Source organism: Pteropus alecto, unplaced genomic scaffold, assembly GCF_000325575.1.
Source record: "Pteropus alecto unplaced genomic scaffold, ASM32557v1 scaffold21, whole genome shotgun sequence".
Classification (NCBI taxonomy): domain Eukaryota; kingdom Metazoa; phylum Chordata; class Mammalia; order Chiroptera; family Pteropodidae; genus Pteropus; species Pteropus alecto.
The window spans coordinates 15,602,351-15,627,657 of NW_006436282.1; the positions used below are offsets into that span (position 1 = coordinate 15,602,351).

General features: G+C 39.0%; 1 protein-coding gene across 1 annotated transcript in view; it reads left to right on the forward strand.

Moving 5' to 3' along the window:
- The window catches only part of DNAH11 (dynein axonemal heavy chain 11), a 270,126-nt gene that overhangs the window by 242,199 nt on the left and 2,620 nt on the right, over positions 1-25,307 (forward strand). Inside the window, 6 exon segments of the mRNA XM_025046892.1 lie at positions 314-541; positions 3,629-3,820; positions 9,855-9,974; positions 16,822-17,064; positions 19,551-19,733; positions 19,811-19,926. Of these exon segments, the coding sequence (XP_024902660.1) occupies positions 314-541; positions 3,629-3,820; positions 9,855-9,974; positions 16,822-17,064; positions 19,551-19,733; positions 19,811-19,926 (1,082 nt within the window).

Consider the following 25,307-nt stretch of genomic DNA (forward strand, 5'->3'; position numbering starts at 1 on the left):
TTAAACTAACCCACATGAGTCTCAGTAATTGAGTTTGAACTATAACAAAGAAAAGTGTCGGGCAACTCCGTCTCAGGGTATTGGAAATAGGTAAGTGTTTTGGAAGGAGATTTTGGTTTACGAAGACTGCCTGTGGTGATTCGGAGCAGTTAATGTGTTCAGTTTTTAATTCTATTTTGTTTTGTTTCCCTAACATAATAATAGGGGAAACTTTAAATCATAGTCTCTGTTTTCAAGATATTGATGTGTAGGAAAATGTTGTAATCCTATCATTTAAGTTTCACAGAAAATTATAAGCCTTATTATCTTTCAGAATGTCCATTTGGTAGCCAAGTGGCTAGGAACCTTGGAGAAACTCCTTGAAAGATTCAGCCAAGGAAGCCACAGAGATTACAGGGTTTTCATGAGTGCCGAGACCGCACCGACACCAAGTGAACATATCATCCCGCAAGGACTCCTGGAAAATTCCATCAAGATCACGAATGAACCCCCCACTGGAATGCTGGCCAATTTACATGCTGCTCTCTACAACTTTGATCAGGTAAGAAAGCAAAAGAAGCCTGGTCTGACACTAAAGTCAGGGTCTTCTCACAACACTATGGAGCCATCCATCATCTGCTCATGCATCTTATGCAGAAGGACAAAGTGATCTCGAGAGGTAGGTAGGTAGATAAGTGAGGGGTGTGTGTGTGTGTGTGTGTGTGTGTGTGTGTGTGTGTGTGTGTGTGTGTGTCTTGAAAAGATTGCCCTGCCATTCCCTATTCCAAGGAACAGAAAACATATTTGTTTCACTGTAAAACTTCAGCCACATATTTAGGGAGAATGAACTTTGAGGAACCTGCTCATAGAAGTCAAATGTGGCAGACTAGTATCTCACTACAGAAAGAGGAAAAACCGTTGTTATTCTCGATGATGTTCTTGAGGATGATGACAAAAATAATGACATAGGAAGAATTTTGGTATAATTTTAGATCTGGTTTTGATATGAGTATATGTAAAGCCCTCCTTTTCAGATTGTATCTATACTGCCTTCTTATTTATATTTTCATTTCCTTCCAAAATAAAATGGAAGTATATTAATATATACATAAACCAATGGTACCTCCATTACCGTGAGTCTCCTTGTCCACATCATCAAATCTATGTGCATTATAATCAAGTCTTGCAGTTTCCTTCATTGCTATTTCTCTGAGTTTCCATTCCTTCCTCTGTTTTCTTAGAAGTCCTTGGTAAACAGAAATCTTATCAAGGGAGGTAGAATGAGCCTTAAAGAGGAAATACATATGATTTGGTGATAAATATTCAGCCTGTTGCTAGAAATGTTGTCATTCTCTGTGAAACATGCCAATACGCTTTTTCTCTAGTACCTTCTGGGTCAATACCCAACCAATCTTATGAAGGAATTATAATAATAATTGGCTACCTAAGAATATAGTTTTGAAGAATATAGTTAATTAAATAATTGAGTAATTTGTAGCCTATATAAACACAGTAGACTATGTAAACAGAAGGCACTAAAATAATCTGATTGAATTGATTTGCAGTATGCTTTTTTGTGAACTACAGCAGGCATGTATTTGTATTTGTAATTATTCTTCAATTTATAATTTTTGGCCATTTATGTCATTCTCAAGCGCTTTCTCAAAGTGAGTACAAAAAAGTTTGTTATATTTAAGTAGGATTTACCTAACTCCCTAAAACAATTATCTCTATTCATGAAAAGTAAGCATTTTATGAACAAATATGATTCAGCTCAATTGTCCTTCAGCTTTTCTTTTTCTTTTCTTTTTTTTTTTTTTGGTAAGGACCCCTTCGATAATCTGATAAAACTTTGGACACTCTCCCCAGGGAAATGCACATTGAAAAATGGGCATTGACTTGTGATTTTTTTTTTTAGAACTGAGGCTAAAACTACATGCTATATGAAGTATAGATGGACTCAATGTACTTAGTATTGTAGTACCTTCAGATTTTTTATGGATTATCTATAATTTAGGGAGGTGCTAGTTGACTTGTTAGATCATAATTCCTAAGTAAAATTTTGATACTTCTATTTGGTCTCCTAGAACATTCTTACATTTAAAAGTAATATATTTTTATATCCTTCAAGATTAACTTCACTTACATGGTTTCTCTTTTCTTCCTTCACAAACGTGCCTTTTATTTGATGTTTAGTTATAAAACGGTTATTTTTAATGATTATGTATTTTCAAACCCCATCCACTATCTAGAAATGGCCTAGTGATTTACTTGGGTCTGTATTATATGTGGCCTGGCCAATTCTAGAACTATCTTTGGTGGTAGCCCTGGATTCTGATGAAAGTGATACAGAAAGAAACTAAAAAGTTCTGGTCCTGGACCAAGAGAACAAATCTAATCTTGGTTTAAACTTTTATCAGAAGTCCCCCGGGATACCAGATCTGAACTCTCATCCCAAAGATGCTAAATATACTTTGTAAATGGCCCAGGTTGTCACATCCATTTTAAATGTAGACTGTCTGTACTTTGACCATTTTAAAGGACAAGGCTGGAAGGTGCAGATTTGGCCTTAGCTGCTTCTGCTGCCCAACCGCAGCTGAAGAAGTAGTCCTTGACCTTTCCTTGTTTGCCTCACAGAACTGCCAAATCTGAAGATGGGTAAAGTCTGTCTTTAAGCCATAGACCGGTTGGCTTTTTTCTACCTTTTAATTTTATGGCTGTTGGGACCATAACCATATTAATATAGCATACCAGGACTCAACTTTTCCTCTGCGTTTTCAAAAATGTCTTATAGATCTAGTCTATAGGATATATATTTTCCAGACTTCCATATGCCATTCTGTCATCCCAAGAATGAATTTTACTTCTAGTTTATTGGGAGGAAACCATTTGTTGAGGTGATTGTATTAGTTAAGGGTCAACACAAAATTATAGCGATTCAAACACGGTAATTTCTCTCACACGTAATTAGCAGCTCTGTTCCGTGAGATCAGCCACACATCCAAGCCGATGGGTGGCTCTACCATACCTAACTGTGGTTTCCATGGCTGTCCAATTGTCATCATTTCTAGCCCACAGAAAAGGGGAAAGAGTTACAAGCAGGACAAGCAATTTCCTTTTGAATATATGACAAAGTTAGACACATTTGCTCAAATTCTGTTGGCAAAAACTTGATTATATGGCACATCTGACTTCAAGGGTGGCTGGAAAATAGCCATGTGACAAGATAATCTGTATTACTATGAAACGAGGGGCAATGGAAGACTGGACTCAACTAATATTCCACTACAGTAATGAAACTAAGATGATGTCCTTTTGTCATCAGATTTTACAAGGAAAATTTTATAAGGGGAAATGATGTCACACAGTATTAGTACTGGACAAAAGGTATTGTCTCCTTTTCTAGTGAACTTAGAAGGATGCAGAAGAATAACTAAAATAAAATTAAAGCATTTCTCTTAAGTCAGTAGAATGGAAAATGCTAACCAGTCTCCTGTTATGCTCTCATAGGACAGGCAGCTCCGCCGAAAATGTGTGTTATGCCTCTGTCTTAGATCTCCCTCAGTCTTTTACCAGATTACTTAAGACTTGGACCTTTGACTTTGAAAACCATACAGATGGATAATCAAATGCTTCTCTTTTCTCCCAGGATACACTTGAAGTTTGCTCCAAGGAGCAGGAGTTTAAAAGCATCCTCTTTGCTCTGTGCTACTTCCATGCCTGTGTTGCTGGGAGACTGAGGTTTGGCCCCCAGGGCTGGAGCCGCAGCTATCCTTTCAGTCCTGGAGACCTCACCATTTGTGCCAATGTCCTCTGCAACTACTTAGAGGCAAACCCTAATGTAAGTGCCAGTGGTCAGATAACCTCTTCCCGAGGAGCATACTGCATCTGCCAGTCTTTGGGCTCTATCAAAATGGACCATAATTTCTCTTTTGAAGCCCTTATTGAAATGGTCCATTTTGATAGAGCCCAATATGCATCTTCTGCCAAGTGTGAAAATAAGCCAGATCAAAGGTTTTCTAGCAGTGGATGCTCAAACTTCGTAAGATAGGTCAAACCAGTTCTACATCAGCAGCTTAGTGCAAAAAAAAAAAAAAATGTCCTTCATTATGTTAACAAAAACAGTGGTTTACATGTGCATATATGCCAGATTCATTAGGCAGGTAATGAAGCATTTGCACAAATGTAATTACATACAGCAATTCTGACAGTTCATAACACTGCATTAATAATCACTACAATTAGTCCTGATGATGGAAGCAATTTACAGCGCGTCACAAGTATAAATAATGGTGCATTTCCTGCATATGTCATTATTATGTATTAAGGATGCCACCTTGTTGTGACTTTCTCAGTAATGTTCCCCTTGATTTGAAGTTAAAGGTAGATGAATGATTTTATTTCGTAGGTAAAATGTATTTTACAGATGGGAATGGAAATGCTTCATCAAGAACATTTGTGTAAACGCTTATAAACCCAATGATTGGATTTTTAAAAGGAACCTTTCATAATGATTTTCTGGCTTAGTCCTCATAAGGGAAACTTTTTCCATTAAGTTAAATTTGAGAGATATTTTCCCAAACCAACCAGGTGTTGTGCTCTAGGCCATACTTTCTACAAAGGGCCTTTAAAACAACTCATCCACGTTTATATGGATAAGTAGCTGTTTTATGTTCCTTTGGCAACCATTGTTATAATTTTTTTGTTTTAATAATTTTTTATTTTTCAATTACAGTTGACATAAAATATTTTATCAGTTATAGGTATATAACATAGTACTTAGACATTTATATAACTTATGAAGTGATCACACCAATAAATCTAGTACCCATCTGACCCCATACATAGTTAATACAGTATTTTTGACTATATTCCCTATGCTTAACATCCCCATGACTATTTTTGTAACTAAAAATTCGTACTTCTTAATCCCTTCCCTTTTCTCACCCATCCATCCCAACCCCCTTCATATATGGTAACTCTCAAAATGTTCTCTGTATCTATGAGCTTACTTCTGTTTTGTTTGTTCAATTCTTTTGTTTTTTAGATTCCTCATATAAGTGAAATCATATGGTATTCTTCTTTCTCTGACTTATTTCACCAAACATAATACCTTCTGGGTCCATCCATGTTGTTGCAGATGGCAAGGTTTCATTCTTTTTCATGGCTGAGTAATATTCTATTGTATATATGTACCACTTCTTTATCCATTTGTTTATTTATAGACACTCAAGTTGATTCCATTTCTTGGCTATTGTAAATAATGCTGCAGGGAACGTAGGGATGAATATGTCTTTTTCAATTTGTGCTTTGGATTTCTTTGGAGAAATTTCCAGAAGTGGAATTACTGTCTCTTGTTACAGCCTTTGTTTTTAAGTCTATCTTGTCTGGTGTAAATATTGCTACCCCAACTTTTTTTTCTTTTCCATTTTTATGAAATGTATTTTTACATCCTTTTACTTTCAGTCTGTGTGTGTCTCAGACTAAAGCAAGTCTCTTTAGACAGCTTACATAGAGGTCTTGTTTTCTTATCCATTCAGCTACCCTATGTCTTTTGATTGTGGAACATTTACTCCATTTACATTTAAAGTAATTGTTGATAGGTATGTAGTTATTGCCATTTTATTCATATTTTTATCTTTTTTTTTCCTTCTTCTTAAAGAACTCCCTTTAACATTTCTCGTAATACTTGTTTGGTGGTGATGAACTCCTTTAGCTTTGTCTTGTCTGGGAAACTCTTTATCTTGCCTTTGATTCTAAATGCTATCTTTGCTGGGAGTAATCTTGGTTGTAGGTCCTTACTTTTCATCACTTAGAATATTTCATGCCAATCCCTTCTGGCCTGCAAAGTTTCTGTTGAGAAATCAGCTGATGGTCTTATGGGAGCTCCCTTATAGGTAACTAACTGTATTTCTCATGCTACTTTTAAGATTCCTCTTTGTCTTTAACCTTCAGCATTTTAATTATGACATTTCTTAATGTGGGCCTCTTTGATCTCACCTTGTTTGGGACTCTGTGCTTCCTGAGCTTGTACGTCTATTTCCTTCACCAAGTTAGGGAAGTTTTTCATCATCATTTCTCGAAATAGGTTTTCAATTTCTTGCTCTCTTCTCCTTCTGGTAACCCTATGGTGCAAATGTTGATATGCTTGACGTTGTCCCAGAGATCCCTTAAGTATCTTCATTTTCTTGTTACTTGTTACTGTTCCAATTGAGTGTTTTCTACTACCTTATCTTCTAAATCACTCAGTCCTTCAATCCTCTGCTTCGTTGAATCAACTGTTGATACTTCTACTGTATTTTTTCATTTCAGTTATTGCATTCTTTACTTCTGATTGGTTCTTTTTCATGTTTTCTATCTCCATTTTTGTTTCCTATCTCTTTGTTGAAGTTCTCAGTGAGATCAGATCATTAAGCACCCTTATAACCAGTGTTTTGAACTTTGCATCTGGTAGATTGCTTGTCTCCATTTTGCTTAGTTCCTTTTTTTTTTTTTTTTTTTGAGTTTTGTTCTGTTCATTCATTTAGGACATGTTTCTTTGTCTCCTCATTTTTTCTACTTCCCTGTATTTGTTTCTATGTATTAGGTAAAGCTTCTATAGCACCTATTCTTGACATAGTGGCCTTCGTAGTAGATGTCTTATGGGGCCCAGTGGCACTATCTCCCTGGTCACCTGAGCCAGGTGCTCCAGGTTTGTCTCCGTGTGGGTTATGTGTGCCCTGCTGTTGTAGTTGAGCCTTGATTGCTATTGGCATGTCAGTGGGAGGGATTGACCCTCAGGCTGATTGATTGTGAGGACTAGCGGTGAGTACACTGGAAGAGCTGTTGTACAGGGGCTGACCCTATGGGGCAGGATTTGCTTTAGCAGGGCTCTGGTGCCTGCCTATTATGCCCTCTGGGTGTGTCATTTGTGGAGGTGGTTGGAGTGTACTCTTGTGTGGTCCAAAGCTGTCCACCAGGTGTGTTGGTTCTGGGGCCTTTTAGGGGTTGGGGAGGCCACTGTTGCAGGCCAAGGTCAGACACTGCCTGTCCTTCCCTGGGCCACTTGGTATTAGCTACAAAATGATCTGCAGATGGTTGCCACTTGTGCTGGGCTTGGAGGTAGCTGGGAAAAGCTAATCTGTGAACTGAGGCCTGCTGCTGCTAGTGCCAGGCTGGGGACTGCTTAGCAAGAAGTATGGGGCATGCTGAGGCCAGATGCTACTTGTGTGGAGTTTGTGAACTTTCAAGAGATTTTAGAAAAGTTGGCAATATGAGGACAGGCCATTTGTATGGAAAGCCACTGGAAGTAGCTTGGGCGGGCCTGTAGGTTGGGTGGGCACAGTTTCAGAGAGTCACCTGGGTGGAGCAGTGTTGGCCAGGTTGATGGATACTCAGATATGGCGCATGCAGGCTGGGTGAGGTGAGGGCTCAACAAAGGAACAATGCCCTTTGCCAGCACTTCTGTCTGGGAGAAATGTGCCCCTCCAGCCCTCATCCAGAAGCCAGACAGTTCAGTTCTTCCCAGTATGTCCCTGGCGCCTTTCAAGATGCTGCCCCAGTGCTGGAGCTCAGAGCAAGTGAGTAAGTCCTTGTGTTGGCCCTTTAAGAGGAACTCCTGGGACTCCAGTTGTGCTCAGCCTCATTTAGCCACAATCTCCACTGGTTTTCATAGCCAGAAGTTATGGGGACTTCTCTCTCCATCACTGGAACCCTGGATAGGGGAGACCAGTGTAGGGTTGGAACCCCTTGATCCTCAAGGGGGATTTCTGCAGCCAAGATATCCCTCTTGATTTTTAACTGCCACACGTGGGTGTGAAACAAGCCCATTCCACGTCTCCACCCCTCCTACCAGTCTCAATATGGCTTCTTCTGTATGTCCTTAATTATAAGACTTTTGTTCAGCTAGATTTCAGGTGATTCTCAATGATGGTTGTTCTGTAGGTTAGTTGTAATTTTTTGTTGTGGTCATGAGAGGAAGCAAGCACAGCATTTCCACTATCTTGACCGGAAGCCCCGATTGTTACGATTTTTGTTATCAAAATTTTCTCAAGCTTCAAAGGCAATTTGACTGCTATCAGAATGTATACAGTTAGTATATAACACTTTTTGAATAAGTAGTATCAAAAATAAATAGCTTTAATGTGTTGATCAGTATTCCAGATCTATCTTTTAAGTCAGTGAAATTAAAAAGTAAGTCTGCATAATGAAATTAAAAAGTCTGCATGCTTTGAGCATATTATGACCTTTCTAATAATATTTTCTGTTGATCTTCGCACATTTTGTTTTAAATGTTGTATGTAAAATCGATTATTGTAATAGTTCTGGGTAGAAAACAAAATGGATCACTTAATACTTTTATTCAAGTTCTTCATAACTGTCCCATGAAACTGACCAGTACTATCTTATTTCAGCTGAATCTTATACATGACTGAGGTAGAAATAAAGAGGAGAAAGAGAGGAGTTGACATATGTGTTTCTCTCCAGCTCTCACATCCTGAGACTTGGCAACACCAAGTGGCCATTTGAATTGTGCTGTGTCCTGCTGTTTCTCCCACTAGTGTTCCAGATCATCACAGCCTTAGGCTTTTAACACACTTGCTTGTCTCTCAAATGTCTTGACCTGAGTCATTTGCTGCACATCACAAAGTTACGAGGACTGGAGAGTTAATATGTGCACATAGTTTGGTTGTACGACATGCCCTTTCCAAGAAGGTATCTATAAAAAATAGAGATCAGGATTTGAGGAAAGAGAATCAGTTATTGAGAAAGATAGACCCCTAGTTGATTAAAATCTTGAGAGAGATACATATCACATGGTAAGATGGATAGCAGGCATTAATTAAATGTAATCAGAAAGGGAAATAAAATTAGGAAGTCTGTTTCCAATCCATTTCAGCTACATGGAAGGTAGTCCATGGGGAGGTTGAGAGAGCATGGTGCAGGTTAGTCACTTCTCTTTTATTTTTCATTCACATCAAACCAGCTTAAAAGAAACACATATTTGAGATTCATTTATTCAGATTCAAATAAACTTGTATGTAGCAAGTACATTGGACTAGTTGAAGCAATTTTACTTGTTCTGTCACATCATGCAACAAATGAAGGCTATAATTAAGTTTTTACTTGAACTGTTGGGACACAATATATTGCCCCCAAGGGTATAAAGGTTCCTGTCTAGAAAGGCTTCATCACAAACTGGCATGTTTTGCAAACTCAGAGGAAGCTAAAGGGTAGTAAAGAGAGACTTCAAACCCTGCTAAGCCAAATAAAGAGGAGATACAGTGATTTCTTGACTAAAACATTGTACAGTCATTAACTACAACCCTTAACCAGTTAGGTAGACCAGTCATGCTATAAACTGAGCCCTCAAATCACTCTGTGGCCAGGGAATTTGTTTGCCTGAACTTTTGGAAGGTGATAGAGTTCTAAATATACCCCCAATTCAAATTGTATTGGTTTTCTTTTCCTGAATCAGATCATAAAACCTGATGTAAATCAGACCATAAAAACATGTCATACGTCAAAGGCCCTGTGAATCAATAACCTCTTGTGATTTTTGGATGAGATTTTGATTGTGTAAACTTTCCCTGTGTAACCCATTCTATGAATAATTCAGTTTGCTTTAAATTCTGCATAAAAACTCAGTGTTAGTGAATTTTCACTGAATGTATTAAAACACACTGAAAATTATTCTCTCAAGAAATTCTATTCAGAAGCCTAAACAATTTCTGAACCTCTTTTACAAGACTAGTGCTCTAAGCCCAGAGCGGTAGAACCTGAACCTCTTTTAAATGCTCCTGTTGGTGAGTGTTTGAGGGAACATTGTATTACCACGGCTTGCAGAGAGGCGTGTGCCTACCTCCCATTGAGAACATTTGCTTGATTTCCCCCAGGTCCCATGGGAAGACCTCCGTTATCTCTTTGGTGAGATCATGTATGGGGGCCACATCACTGATGACTGGGATCGCAAACTGTGTCGGGTGTATCTGGAAGAATTCATGAAGCCATCTCTGGTAAGACATTGTTAAATTCATTTCACTGAGGAGAAAATTTTGGTTAAGAATTTTATTTAATTATGTAAATAATTCTTAAATGTTATTGAGGATCCTCAGCTTTTTGTGAGTATATTCTATCTCACCTTCAAGGGAGTTTGGAAATTTGTTAGAAATATAGAGTCTTGGGCTCTGTCCCAGACCTAAAGAATCAGAAGCTGCATTTTAACAAGACAGCCCAGATGACTTCCATGCCTGTTGGAGTGTGCCCAGGTGAAACGCTGACTCCCTGAATCTTTGGAATAACAGTGTGAGGTATGCAGGACTGACACTGTTACCCATTTTGTGACGAAGAGACTGAGGTACAGTGATTTGCCCCCGGTCTCTCAATTATCATGGGCAAGAGCTCTAGCTGGAAGATAGATGTATTGACTTCAATTTGAGGACTCTGAAATTAGTGAAATCTATAGTTTTTCCCTGTCACAGAAGCCATAGAGTAGTCTAAAAGTTGATCACTGACTCTAACTATGTGCCCAAGAAAAATGTGGTAATTTGAGAACCCAGTTCTCCTTTCTCAGAGGAAGGGGACAAGCACCCCTCTACTGGAGTTTAAAGCAATGAAGCACGCTTTGCCCATTTCTCATTTGACCAACCCTCTGTCTGTGTAGACAAAACACCCAAATGGTTCAAGAACAGGGCTGTGTTTTCTGGCCAAAGTGCTCAGTCCTTGTTTTCCACAAAACAAGGTAGCTAAAAGTGGTGGCCACACTTTTCTTATGCTCTCTCTCTGAAAAGATTTCCAGGTTCATTGCCATTACATATATAAAGGTCTTGGAAATCTAAGGTACCCTATACCATGTCATCTCTACTCCTAGTTGGATAAAACACCAGCTATCTTTAGAGAAGTGCCATATTTTAAATAGTTTGAACAACCTCCTGTGTATAATTTCTCTGAGGACTTTATCTCAGAAGCATTGCATAGTTTTGATCATCTTCCTTGAGTCTATTTTGGGAAGTAATATAATCATGTATTAGAAAACATGATGTATTACAGTCTAAGACAGAAAATTTGGGACAGATTTCTTTTATTGCTTTTAATAATGTTAAATAATTTGAGGACAGTGCAGGAAAAAAATACTTTTTTGCCATGTGACCATTATTTGTTTCTTTTGGCTATGAGTCTTCTGGTCTTTCCTTAGTTCTAAAAGAGCAGAATTTCACAGGTCAGAAAGACACTTTCAATTTAACACAATTGGAAGTCGCTCCTCAGAAAACGTCTGGGAGCAGGTTACCATGGAGATGGGAAGGATAAACAGTGTTGTTGCACGACCTTTATAGAGGCTGATTTCCCCAAATGATGGTGGAGGTCAGGGGCAGAGCGAGGAGTTCATGCTGCTGTTTCCTCTGGCTCTGGCCTGAGGATAAAGAGCGAATTACTGTTGCCAAACCAGACAGTCCATTAACCTTCACAAGTCTGAACTCCCATTCAAATAATTGTAAAATAAATACAGATGATAGAAGCTGACGGGCATCCCTGGAGCGTGTGTTAGTCCTTTAGAAATTTCAGTACCCGCCCTTCTATGCAGGTCTGGTGAGGTTTTCAGAATGGAAATGCTTCATTTGCATCCTTGCATGCTCAGCAGACAGACTGTGCTACCTGTTCAACTCACAGAAGGAAGGTGAAGCACTCACCGACTCCGTGGCAGAGGCTGTAAAACCCGTTACATTGTTCTCATGCAGTTTTTTCCTGCTCATGCTGTTTTTATTGTTAGGAATATGGTCTAACACTTGTGCATCTGCAGGACATTTCTCACATTGGTTAATCTATTTGGAAATTAGTCTCTTTGGTTGCATTGGAACATGATCAGAAAGCACCCCACTAATAACACGAGGTTTAGAGTTCCACTGCTCTTATTGAGGGAACTGGATTGCTTTCGGTGACATCATCCTGTGAAGAGGATGGGTGAGTTTCTTGTTGGATGAATAAGTTTGCGCTCAAAGGATTTCCCTGATGGCAATGTGCTTTAGAGGGTCTCTGGCCAAAGTTAAGGAATTATCGATATTATTCTCTCAGGTCATTTGCATATTTGGCAATGCCAGACAAGCAGTATAGTAAATTACTTTGGGGAAATGAGACATCCGGTCACCTGAAAATTGTTCTATGATAAAATATTTTGGTGATAGTAACAAGAGGCTGGGCTTTGAAGTAAAAAAACAAAAATAGGGTTCGCATTCAATTCTTCCTTGTATTGCTATGTGATTTTAGACGCATCACTGAACCTGAGCCTCAGTTTCATCATCTGCAAAACAAGGGCGGCTCAACCCATGGGTTTGTCATCAGGCTCAAATCTTGGTACAATGTTGGAACAAAATTCCTAATAAATGGGAGATATTTTTATCATGAAGTATCAATTTTTGAAGTCCATATTTCATGTTCAACTGTATTTTATTTAATCTGCGAGAAAAATGGAAACCGTTTATTAAATACCTGTTGTGTGCCAGAGGTCAGTACTGCATAGTTCATGTGTATTATTTCTTCTTCTCACTATAATCTTGCAAAGTAGGCATTAGTAGCCCATGTAATCAAAAAAGAAACCCAGTCAAACAGTCGCTAAGTAGCAAAGCCAGGATTTGAACTCACAGACTCCAAAGCCCACAGGTTTTCTCTGCAGCACATTGCATTAGCTGGAGTGCGGATTTGTTTGTTGTAATTGGACACAGGTCACCAAAACACTGACCCACATCTGTACTGGACATAGTGGGTGGCACAGGGTGACACCAAGAACAGCACTGGACAATCCAGGAGACTGGTGCTCGAGTTCTGCTTCTGCCATGAACAAGCCATTCAGCTTTGTGCAGGACCTACCTCAGCCTCAGTTTATTCATTTGTAAAATGAAGGTATTGTCTAGAAATTCACTAACGTATCTTCCAGCTCTAAAGACACCAAAATATAATTTACCCTCGAGTAATTTCTGCAAATCCCTCACAGTACTTTGGGGCCATGGCTTTTTTTACTCAAAGGCCAAGGGAAAGTGCACTTGTTTAGACTCAGTGAACTGGGAGCTTCTTGTCATAACTAGGACTATCAGAAGAGGCAGTGGAGGAAGCGAGTCTTCTATTAAATGCCAGGAAGGAAACTGTAAAAAGGACAGCAGTCCTATAGAGGCAGCAGAGTGGCAGGATGTGGCTTTCCCAGGTTCTAATAATTGTGCCTGGCACTGATTTCTGCAAAGATTATTTCAAATCTTTGATGATTTTTTTCATGATATGGAGACTCGTTCTCCTTCAGCACAATTCCATAGATTATTTTTTTAAGTAGCTTTGAAATATAATTCATATCCCATAAAATTTACCAATTTAAATGGAATAATCCAAAGGTTTTTAGTATGTGCACAGTTGTGGGTATCACCACCTTCCATTTCAGAACACTTTCATCACCCCCAAAATAAATCCTTTACCTGTTAGCTGTCACTCATCATCCTCTCCTCCTCAGCATCCCCCACTCCCCAGCCCCAGGTAACCACTAACCTGCTTTCTGTTTCTATAGATTTGTCTATTCTGGACATTTCATATAAATGGGATCATACAATATGTAGCCTTTTGTGTTCGATATCTTTCACTTAGCATAATGTTTTCAAGGTTCATCCATGTATCTACTTCCTTTTTATGGCCAAATAATATTCTATTATATGGATACACTACATTTTGTTTATCCATTCATCAGTTGATTGATGTTTGGGTTGTTTCCACTTTTTGGCTATTATGAATAATGCTGCTATGAACATTCATCTATAGTGTTTGTGCAGATGTACATTGCCATTTCCCTTGGGTTTATATACCTAGGAGGGAAATTGTTGGATCTCATGGTAACTCTATGTTTAACATTTAAGGAACTGCCAAACTGTTTTTCCAAAGTGGCTGCACCATTTTATATTCCCACCAGCAATATATGAGGATTCTGGTCTCTCCACGTCCTTGCCAACACTTTTATTGTCCATATATATTTTTTTAATTTTAGCCATCTCGGCGGGCGTAAAATGGTATCATGTTGCATTTGCTAAAGACTAATGAGCCTCTTTTCCTATATTTATTGGCCATGTGTGTATCTTCTCTGGAGAAATGTTTAGTTAGAACTATTGATTCTTTGAGGCATAATAACCTTTTCAGACAGCCCTCCCCCACATGCAAGGCGGGCGGCCATTGTGGAGAGAGCTTTCCAGCTCTGGTCCCATTAGCAAGCAGCAACATTTCACAAAAGCCCTTAAGTGGGAAGGGAGAAGGTCTGGATCAGAACCAGGTTCGCAGAGCTCCTTGAGTACACTGAAATTTTTATAATTTTCTTGAAGGAGAACACAAGTCCCAGCATAAACCAAGGCTTGCATTTCAGACTTCACTTGTTTGACATCATAGCGGGAATTTATAGTAGGACATTTTCTGGTTGTCTTTTGCTTTCCAGAAAATCGAGATGTAACTGAAATAACCATATATCTGCTCCTAGGGCACAGAGAAGACCAAAACTAACATTTATAAAAGCCTATGTGCCTACCTGTTCGCATACCTCATCACATTCTCACAGTCACACTCATTAGTTTTCTAGTGTGAGCTTCATTTTACTGGCAAAGAGATTGAAACTCAGATGAACTGTTATTTTTTAAGGCTACCAAACCATTCAGGGATGGAAACTGAACCAGGTCTGTAAGGCTGTGAACCTAAAGCCCTTCCCTTTGAGTCTGCTGTTTTCCTTTGCTTTGCTCATTGCTTAACATACAAAAGGCGCTCTTCAGTGTTTGTAAAGACTGCAGTAGTCTCTCCAGAAAGTATGGACCATTTGCAGTCCCACCAGCATTGTATGAGTATGCACTCAAATGACCGTCCAGCCCTGACGGTATTTTAACATTTTTAAGTGGTTCTACTTCTTGGTTAATTTCTTTGCTTGAAGCTATTTTATATGTTGTTATCGAAGGACAATTTAACTGCGGCTCTTAAAATTTCTTGTAACTATCTCGTGAGCACTCACAGGGAAGATCCAAGTCCCTGTTTGTAGGAAATAATGTTTGGTTTTATGTTTATTCTAACTTTTGTTTTTATTATTCATATTTTATGCCCATATTTTTATTTTGGCTAATTTATCTATCATAGATTAATAACATGTCAGTTTCGTTTTGGTCGCCCTGCGTCAGGTGAAATTTAAGTTTTGATTATTCTGATACTTACATATGAAATGATAGAAAATGCAAATAAATGATTAAAATGAACCAAGCTAATGGATATTGGTGCTGAGAGAGTCGATGTTGCTTTTCTTAATATTCATTGGGTCAAGATTTCTGTTTTTGGCAATATGAAAGACTAAACTTGAAAATCTTCTCAGTACAAAATCGAAATAGAAATGCTGACTCATATTTAGAATGCCTTTTGGAATTCACAGACAGCAGCTGAGCATCATCCCTAAGGGCACGGGCTGTCTAGGAAATGTGGGATTGTAGGCCCGAGAAGGCAAGAACAAGCTGCCATTGCCCACAGATGGCACGACTGCATAGAAAATCACTTATTTTGTCCCCGTTAGAGCGTTCCTTAAGAACTAGATCGTATGAACCTTTTATACTTCCAAGCCTTGTTTGGATATACTCGATGACCATACATATTACTGAATAAAAATTTGTGAATATTCACTTCGTCTGCAGGTAACAGTGTGGGGACCAGATGGCATAATGTAAACGATTATGGAGACAAACCCCGATTTTGGAAAATGATTTAGAAAATAGCATAAAATAGCTACATTAGATGATTGTTTTTTTTTTTTTTAATCCCTCTATACGTTTAAAAATGTATATAGATAGAATTTATAGCAAGAGAGATTGGGAAAATTAGAACAGGTGTAATGGCCTCCTGGAACTAAAGAACAACCAGAAAAATAAAATCTGAGATGATACTGAGTGAACTACAATTATAAGCACTTGACTCTCTATGGTTATGGCTGGTCAGAGACTCAGGCCCATACTTGCTTTTGTTACATTTTGAAGAGCTCCATCCTAGTGTTTAGGTCTGATATTGCTGCTTACACTGCCTTTGTTAAGAACATTCCTCTACATGGAATGTCTCCCCACTAACCCAGCCATAACGAAGCGGGTAGACAGGATACATGCTTATTACTCCAGCCTTTCATTCATTAGGCAGCTCTGTATTAAGCACCAGTATGTGCCAGCAACCGCCCAGGGCCTATGGATCTTGAAGTGAGCAACAGATTCTGCACTGAGTAGCTCAAAGTCAAGGGGAGGTAGCATTGATTTGAGTCTTACAATATATTGCTTTATAAAATGTTACTTATACACACACACACATATTTCTCAATATATGCACATATACCTATGTATGTTTATAAAACTCATATGTACATATATAAAATAATTTGAAGCAGTATTATAGAAAGTATATACACTGGGAAAACATAGGCTATAGAGTCATACTAAAATGAGTTCAGAATTCAGATTAAAATCAAATATCTGCCCGAAGCAAGTTATACTGAGTCTTGATCTTTCTCTGCAAAATGGGGATGTTTGGGAGAATCAATAACTTGAAGCATGTGACAGCGTGACCATTACACAGTAGATGGTTCAGCACCTGTTCCTCCCATGTGTGTGCATGTGCCATGTTGCCCCATGCAAGCTGCACACGAAGTCTTAGACCTAGGCGTCATGTGTGTTAGAGCAGGATGTTCAATTATGAAAGGGTCGCGAACATTTTAAAGACCCTGCTCTCCATCCAGCATTGTGCTAGGTCCTCCTTACCAGAGTGTTCTCAACATGTCTAGGAAGCAAAGATTGATGCCAGTTTAGTTTGGAATAACTGACTTTTCCTTTCTGGTTGCAGATTGAAGATGAACTTATGCTGGCACCAGGGTTTGCAGCCCCACCTAATCTAGATTACTCTGGCTACCACCAGTACATAGAGGAGATGCTTCCTCCAGAAAGCCCAGCACTGTATGGCCTCCATCCAAATGCTGAAATAGAATTCCTGACAGTGACATCCAACACTCTCTTCAGAACCTTGCTGGAGATGCAGCCCAGGAATTCACTCATCAGTGAGGAGCTGGGGCAGTCCACAGAAGACAAGGTAGAGGGTCTTTCTTTCCTTCTCTAGTGAGGTATAATGAATATACAGTGAAATGCACTAACTTTAAGTGTATGACTCAGTGAATTGCCTTGCTATACACCCATATACCCACCACCCAGATCAAAATACATTTCCAATACTCATGCCCCTTAACTGGTCAGTATTCCCACACATAACCACTCTTCTTACCTCCATCACCATAGATTATCTTTGCCTGTGTTCGAACTTCAAATACATACAGCTGTACAGTATGTGCTCATTTATGTCTAGCTCTTTCCATTCCACATTACATTTGTGGGATTCATCCATGTTGTACCTGGACCAGTGGTTCATTTTGTTTAGTATTCTATTATATGAACATACGATTCTTTATTCTATGATAGATGGTTGGGTTGATTCATTTTCATTACTATGAATGTCACAGCCATGAACATTCTTATGCTGTCTTTTGTCAATAGACGAAGGTAACTTCCAAAGGTATCTACTCCAAATACTCATTCTACTCAGAAGTGGAATTGCTGGATCAAGGGTATGTTTAGCTTACTAAGATACTCCCAAACAGCTTTCTAAAGTGGTTGTACCAGGTGCACCCCTACCAGCGGTGTGAAAGCTCAGTCTCTCTCTCCCACTATGGTTTTGTTAGGGGTAATGATATTTCTTTGTGGTTTTAACTTTGCATCCCTCAGTTGAGGAACAATGTTGAGCATCTTTTCACACGCTTATAGCTATTTGGATATACTGTCATGTAACATACCTGTTCCAGTTGCTTGCCCATTTTTTAAATTGGATTGTCAATGGTTTTCTAATGGATTTATAAGGACTCTTTATATGTGTGTCCTTTGTCAAATATATGTATTGCAAATATCTTCTCCAAATCTGGCTTGCCTTTCATTCTTAATGTGTTTTTAGCTCTATCTTCTGTGCATTGTCTTGGGAGATTGGCATTATTATTCTTTTGAAGGTATTTGCTGCCCTAGAATGATGGGGATGAGAAATGGGCATCAATTTTTTTTTTACATTTAGATTAAAATTTTGTTTCTCATTAAAGCCTGAATAGTTTATCCCTCCCCCCGATAAATTAGCCCTTATTCTTCTCAAAATTATTAATCTTGATTTGATTGACAAGGATTCAGGTTTTTGGAATACACAAGCCATCAAATCTAATTATAGTGAGGACATTTCATATTATTTCTTGAAATCTTTATTTCTTGAAATAAGGCCATTTGTTGAGATGCTTTTTGTAATTTATAAGCTTTAGAATTTATTGTAAGATTTTTTTTATCCTATATACTGTCATCTTCCCTATATGAATATTAAACTTTTTAAAAAGATGAACAAGGAAAATAATTCATCCATTTGGGAAAAGCTATAGTGTTAATAGAAACAGAGAGATGGACAAGGTCTTCATCTAGTTTTGGGGCTTCAATCTTTCTAACAAGGAAGTTGATCATTAAACTAGAAAATGCAAAGCAAATGAGGTAACGATGCCTCAGCACCCCAGACAGGCAAACAAACTGCAGCAGTGACTGTCTTATCAACTGTCAAGTGCTTACTACATGCTAGCCTCTAAAGGAAGCTCTTTACAAATGTGCCGTTTAATCCTCGGTAGCTCTGAGTAGTATCAGGATCCCTATTTCAGGGTTAAGCTTAGGTGACTTGTCAAGGCCAGATATCCAGAAAGAGCCAATGAGGGAAACATACTCTCTACCGCTGCTGTAAATGGGTTTGAGATTTCAGGACCTGACATATTACCTGCCAGTATGCTAAAGCAACTTGCCAGCATGATGTCAAAACCACAGGCAGTAATTTGATAAATCAAGGAAAGAGGGAAAGATGCCTGAGGCAATACTTCTCAATCATTTGTCCATTTTAGGTACTCATTGGTTTTCCCCAGCTCAATAAAACTGCTTAAACTAAATATGCACATCTGAGTACTACCTACATATTCACGTCTCCAGTACATAAATATTTTATTTCTTCAGGGCAACAATTATAGAAGATAGAGTCTTCCTTGTTGTTTAAAATGTTTATCTAAATGATATCGGTTGGGAGGGTAGCATCAGCATCATTAGAATTAGCTCAAGCTAAAAGGATATCTTTGGTGCATGTGATTTTTAAATGATTTTTTTAAATGAGCATATTATAACATGTAATATCCCAATGTTGGGGTTCTACTTCCTCTGTTCATATCTTTACATGAATGAAATGAAACATGAACAAATGAAATGTAGTTGATGACTTAGTTGTTCCTTCTTGATGGGATCTAAAGGGAGGGGAATGCTTTGATGCAGAAGGTAGCTAGGATAGATGGTAGTGCCACTCTGCCTACCTCCTGGGGTTATAAGGCATCTTTTAAGCACATTAGCAAGCATCTCTGAGAGTTGTATGATATATTCAAGGACTTAAAAAAGTAGAAGGTACATATAGGCACCCTGAACAAAAATGAAATAGAAAGGAGCTAAATCTTTATGTGTTAATGATTTAAGGTTAAGAATGTCTTGGATGACATTTTGGAGAAACTTCCAGAAGAATTCAATATGGCAGAGATCATGCAAAAAAACTCAAATAGAAGCCCCTATGTTCTTGTTTGCTTCCAAGAATGTGAGAGGATGAATATTCTCCTTCGTGAAATCCGTGTGTCACTTCAACAGTTAGATCTTGGTTTGAAGGTAAGTTTAAAAGTGGGGCTAGAGCAGCCTCCACCACGTCGATGACACTCACCATGTGGCCTTTTTCTCCATGCAAGGGGGAGCTGATGTTCTCTCCCGAAGCAGAAGCCCAGCAGACTGCACTGAGCTGTGACGCAGTACCAGACACATGGAGCAAACTGGCGTATCCATCTACTTACGGCCTGGCCCAGTGGTAAGTTACACCGTCCTTGCTCCCACTGGCTTTATCCACCTCGGTACCAATTCAGTATTCTGAATTATTATTCAGCCTCGTAAAAACTATAAAGGTTGTGCTTTGCGACTGTACTCAGTAAATGTGCAAGCTACCAGCAGTTTCATTTGAGTTTCCTTAGTGTGTTGCTTCAAAAGCAAAAATCAATTAGAAGTAAGGATCAGAGCAAGATTCAAATTCTGCCTCTTACTTATCAGCTATTTAATCTTGGACAAAATGCCTACCTTAATTTTTCAGTTTATCATCTGAAATATGTACATAATAGAATTCTCTCACTGAGTTATGATTTAAATGGCCATGGACAGCAACTTGAGTTGGCTCTCATGTAATCTTACACACTTTTTCTTTTTTTCCCCCTTAAAATAAAAACAAGAATTTACTGGCTCATATGCCCAAAAAACCCAAAGGTACTTATGGCTTCAGGCTTTGTTTGATCCAGGAGCTTAAATTTACAGCACCTGGCCTCTCCATCTCTCAGCTCTGTTACTCTCCACGTTGTATAATTTTTATTTTTCAATTATAATTGACATTCAATATTATGACAGTTTCAGGTGTATAGCATAATGGTTAGACATTTATATAACTTAGGAAGTGCTATCCCCAATGTCTTGCATTTACCTGACACCATATATAGTTATTACGATGTTATTGACTATATTCCCTAGATTTGTACCTTACGTTCCTGTGGCTGTTTTTGCAACTGCCAATTTGTACTTAATCCCTTATTTTTTTACCCACCCCCCGCAACCTTCCTTCCTCCCACCTAGCAACTATCAATTTGTTCTCTGCGAGTTTGTTTTGTTTGTTCATTTTTTAGATTTCACATATAAGTAAAATCATATGGTATTTGTCTTTTTCTGACTTATGTCCCTTAGCATTATACCCTTTAGGTCCATCCATATTATTGCAGGTGGTAAGATTTCATTCTTATTATGGCTGAGTATATGTACCACTTCTTTATTTTTTTATTGGAGCATTTAATCCATTTACATTTAAAGTAATTAATGATAAGTACGTAGTTATTGCCATTTAGTATTCATATTTTTTATTACTGTTTTCTTTTCCTTAAAGAAGTCCCTTTAACATTTCTTGTATACTGGGTTGGTGGTAATGAACTCTTTGAGCTTTCTTTTTTAGTCTGGGAGGCTCTTAAACTCTCCTTTGATTTTAAATGATAGTCTGGCTGGGTAATCTTGGTTATGTAGGTTCTTACTTTTCATCACTTTAAATATTTTGTGCTAAGCCCTCCTGTCCTGCAGTTTCTGTTGAGAAATCAGCGGACAGTCTCATGAGAGCTCCCTTGTAGATAACTAACTCCTTTTCTCTTGCTGCTTTTAAGATTCTCTGTCTTTAACCTTTGGCATTTTAATTCTGATGTGTCTTGGTGTGGGCCTCTTTGGATTCATTCTGTTTGGGACTCTGCACTTCCTGAGCTTGTATGTCTATTTTTTTCACCAGGTTAGGGAAGTTTTTTCATCATTATTTCTTCAAATAGGTTTTCAATTCCTTGCTCGCTCTCTTCTCCTTCTGGTACCCATATGCGCGAATGTTACACTTGATGTTCCCAGAGGTCCCCTAAACTACCTTCATTTTTTTCCTTCTTTTTGCTGTTCCAGTTGGGTGTTTCCACTACCTTGTCGTCACTGATTCAGTCATCTGCTTCATCTAATCTGCTGTCGATTGCATCTAATGTATTCTTCATTTCTATTATTGTATTCACTTTTTTTCTCTCTCCTTTTTTATGTTATCTGTCTCTTCATTGAAGCTCTCACTGAGATCATCTATTCTAAGTTACTGGAGCATCCCTGTAACTGGTGTTTTGAATGCTGCATCCGGTAGATTGCTTGCCTCTATTTCATTTAGTTCTTTTTCATATTTAGTTCATTCACTTGGGACATGTTTCTTTGTCTTATTTTGGCTGCCCTCCCGTGTTTGTTTGTATGTGAGGTAGATTTGCTACATTTCCCTGTCTGGGCAAAGTGGCCTTACGTAGTAGGTGTCCTGTGGGGCTCAGTGGCATTTTCCCTGGTCACCTAAGTTAGGTGCTCCAGGATTGTCCCTTGTGTGGGTTGTGTGCTTTCCTCTTGCAGTTGAGCCTTAAATGCTGTTGGCACATCAGTGTGTGGGATTGACCCTCAGGCTGACTGGCTATGTGGACTGGCTGCGACTACTGAGGACAATATATTGTGCAGGAGCTGACCCCACTGAGTGGGATTTGCTCTAGCAGGGCTCTGGTGCCTGCCAAGTCCACCCTTGGGTGTGTCATTTGTGGCACTAATTGGGTGGTGCTCTGGTGTGGTCTGAAGCTGGCCACCAGGTGTGGGTTCTGGGGCCTCTTGGAAGGCGCTCTAGTGCAGGCCAAGTCAGCCACTGCCTGTGTCTAGCCCAGGGCCACCTAGTAGAAGCTACAAAGTGATCTTCAATTGGTACCTGCCTCTGCTGGGGTTGTACACACCCCAGGAGTGGTTATGCTGTGAACCGAGGCCAACTCTCACTAGTGCTGGGCTTGGAGCCGCTTAGCAAGTGGTACGGGGCACACTAAGGCCATCCACTGCTTATTTGGGGTTTGTGAACCTTTAAGAGATTTTAGGAAAGTCCAGAGCGTGGGTCCAGGCTAGTGCTCATGTGGATTAGCCTCTGAAAGAGGTTCTGACTGTGCTGGTGAATTGGGTAGGGTGGGGTCTCAGAGAAGCACCAGGGTGGGAAAAGAGCTGTTGGCCAGGTTAATGGAGACTCTGATTTGGCACCCGCCTGCATCTGCAGATTCTGTTGGGGGAGAGTTCAACAAAGGCACAATGGCATTGTAGTCCTGGAGAGAGCTGCCCCTCCAGCCCTCACCCGTCAGTTCAGCTCCTCTCCATATGTCCCTGACACTTTTCGAGCTGTTGTCTCTTCTCTGGAGCTTAGGGCGTTTGTGAGCAAGTGAGTCTTTGCATGGGCCCTTTAAGAGGACGCCTAGGTCTACAGTGTCCTCCGTCTTACCCAGATGGAATCCCTGATGATTTTCACAGCAGTATGTTGTGGGGATTCCTCTTCCCAGCACTGGTGCACTGGGATGGAACCCCTCATTCCTCAGTGGAGACCTCTGCAGCCGAGATATCCCTCCCAATTCCTAACTGCCACACATAGGGTATGCAGTAAATCAGACTGCCTTCAACATGTGGGTATGACTGCAGAGATGTGTCACAAAGCCAGGGACTTAAATTCACTGCTCCCTGAGGGCCAGCTGTAATCTCCAGCTGTTCCTCTGGCCTTGGTAGTCAGTACAGAAAGTTTCATATGGATTTCTCTATTCTTGACTTTTCAGTACAGAGATTCTTTATCCTCACTTTCCCGAATCTTTCTTCCATAAGCCAGAATGCTATTCTGAGCCTTAAAACTGGAGGTCCCATTAGAATTCCAATCACTGAACACTGAAGCTGCCCCCAGGCACCTGGCGTCTGCTGTGTGAGATGTGTGCAAACACAGGAGTGGGAGGTGCAGCGTGGAAGCACTACAGATGGCAGCAAAGAACAGCAGCAGGGAAGAGCAGGCAGAGCCTCTCACTGGGTTTCTGTTAACACTATGAATATACAAAATCAGACTTTATATTTCCAATCGCAAACAGTGATACTTACATTAATGACAACTTGGGACTTATTTCCATCTTATTTTGTGCTAATTTCTCCTCCCCGCCCCCCAAACTTTTCTGACTTCCGTTGGTTTAATAATTTTCTTTAGTCCATGTTTATTCCTGTAGAGTTCCTATTATTTTAGTGGAGACACTTTACATTGTAACATACACACTTTTGATTTTTCTAACACAATATAAAGTCAACACTTTTTCCTGTAGATATTTTAACCTCTCTCGAAACATCAGCCTCCTCTCGTCTGATGTAGATCAACCTTATTTCAAACCACAATATTTTTGTTTATAGTCAATAATTATTTTTGCTTTAACAACGTATATTGATTTGGTTTTGGGGTTTTTTTTTTGCATCTCATTCTGGGCTCCCTTTTCTTTTCACTAAAGGATAAAATAAATATACAAGGCAGCATTCAGGGTTTGTGGTGGGGAGTATAACGATATCCTTTGTGGACTTTTCAAACTGTAACGTACTTGGTTCTGTGTGCTATAATAAATGAGTCCACCTGTTGCTTTCACTCTGAAAAATTCTTAGCTATTTCTCCAAATATTGCCTTCCCCATTCTCATTCTATTGCCCTACCTGAACTCTCATGTTTTCAGTCTCCGAGTCTCTCTGTTAGTTCTGGGTGATCCTCAGTATGTCTTCAGTTGTCTTGGGTCTGTTTCTCCTTTAAATTTTTAAAATTTCATTGTCCAAAATCAATTTTCAGTTCCAAGTTGTTTATATTCGCAGGGGAGAAACCTGACCTAGTTTCATAAACCATTTTTGTTTTGACTATTATTTTTCTTAGGAGTTTAAATATATAAGTCTCTCTGTTAGTTCTGGGTGATCCTCAGAATGTCTTCAGTTGTCTTCGGTCTGTTTCTCCTTTCAGTTTTTAAAATTTCATTGTCCAAAATCAATTTTCAGTTCCAAGTTGTTTATATTCGCAGGGGAGAAACCTGACCTAGTTTCATAAACCATTTTTGTTTTGACTATTATTTTTCTGAGGAGTTTAAATATATTGTCTTTTCAGATTCCTATTTTTATTTCCTGAGTTATCAATGTTCCTGTTAGATTTGCTGGCAGTTTTTCATGCCATGTATCAGTTGTCTTAATGCTCAAATGACAGTTTGGCTAGTTAAAAAAAAAATTAACTCATACATCGTTGGAGGGCTTTGTAGGCATCACTCTATTCTGATCAAATGCTGCTGTGGAGGCATCTGAAGCTGACATAATTTTTCTCCTTTGTAAAAGACTTCACGTTTTTTCCCTGACTACATGGTTCTCTATCTTCATAGCCTACACTCAGATGTATCTTAGTCTTGATTATTCTGTCAGATATTTTGAAATACTGTTATGTCCTTGATTATACAGATTTAAACTTGTAATTTGGGAAAAGTCAAATTTTCTAGAATTGTTTTAGTAAAAATGCATTTTTATTTCAGCTTTCATTCTTTCACTTTATTTCCATTTTATTTACTTTTATCATCCTATGTTTTGCTACTTCACTTTTTGCTTACCTATTAAGTGTTTTTTCTGCTTGAGAACTTCCAACTTAATTTCCTTATTTTGTCCTTACCTGTCACTTCTAAATTATGACCTTGTTTATACAAGTAATCGCATGTTCTAAGCCAGTACAACCTTTCCTCCTTCACGGCTCAATCTCAGGCAGATGTTTCCTGCTGGGGTGGTATGTGGGGATGATTCCCCATTCACCCCTGCTTTCTTTGCC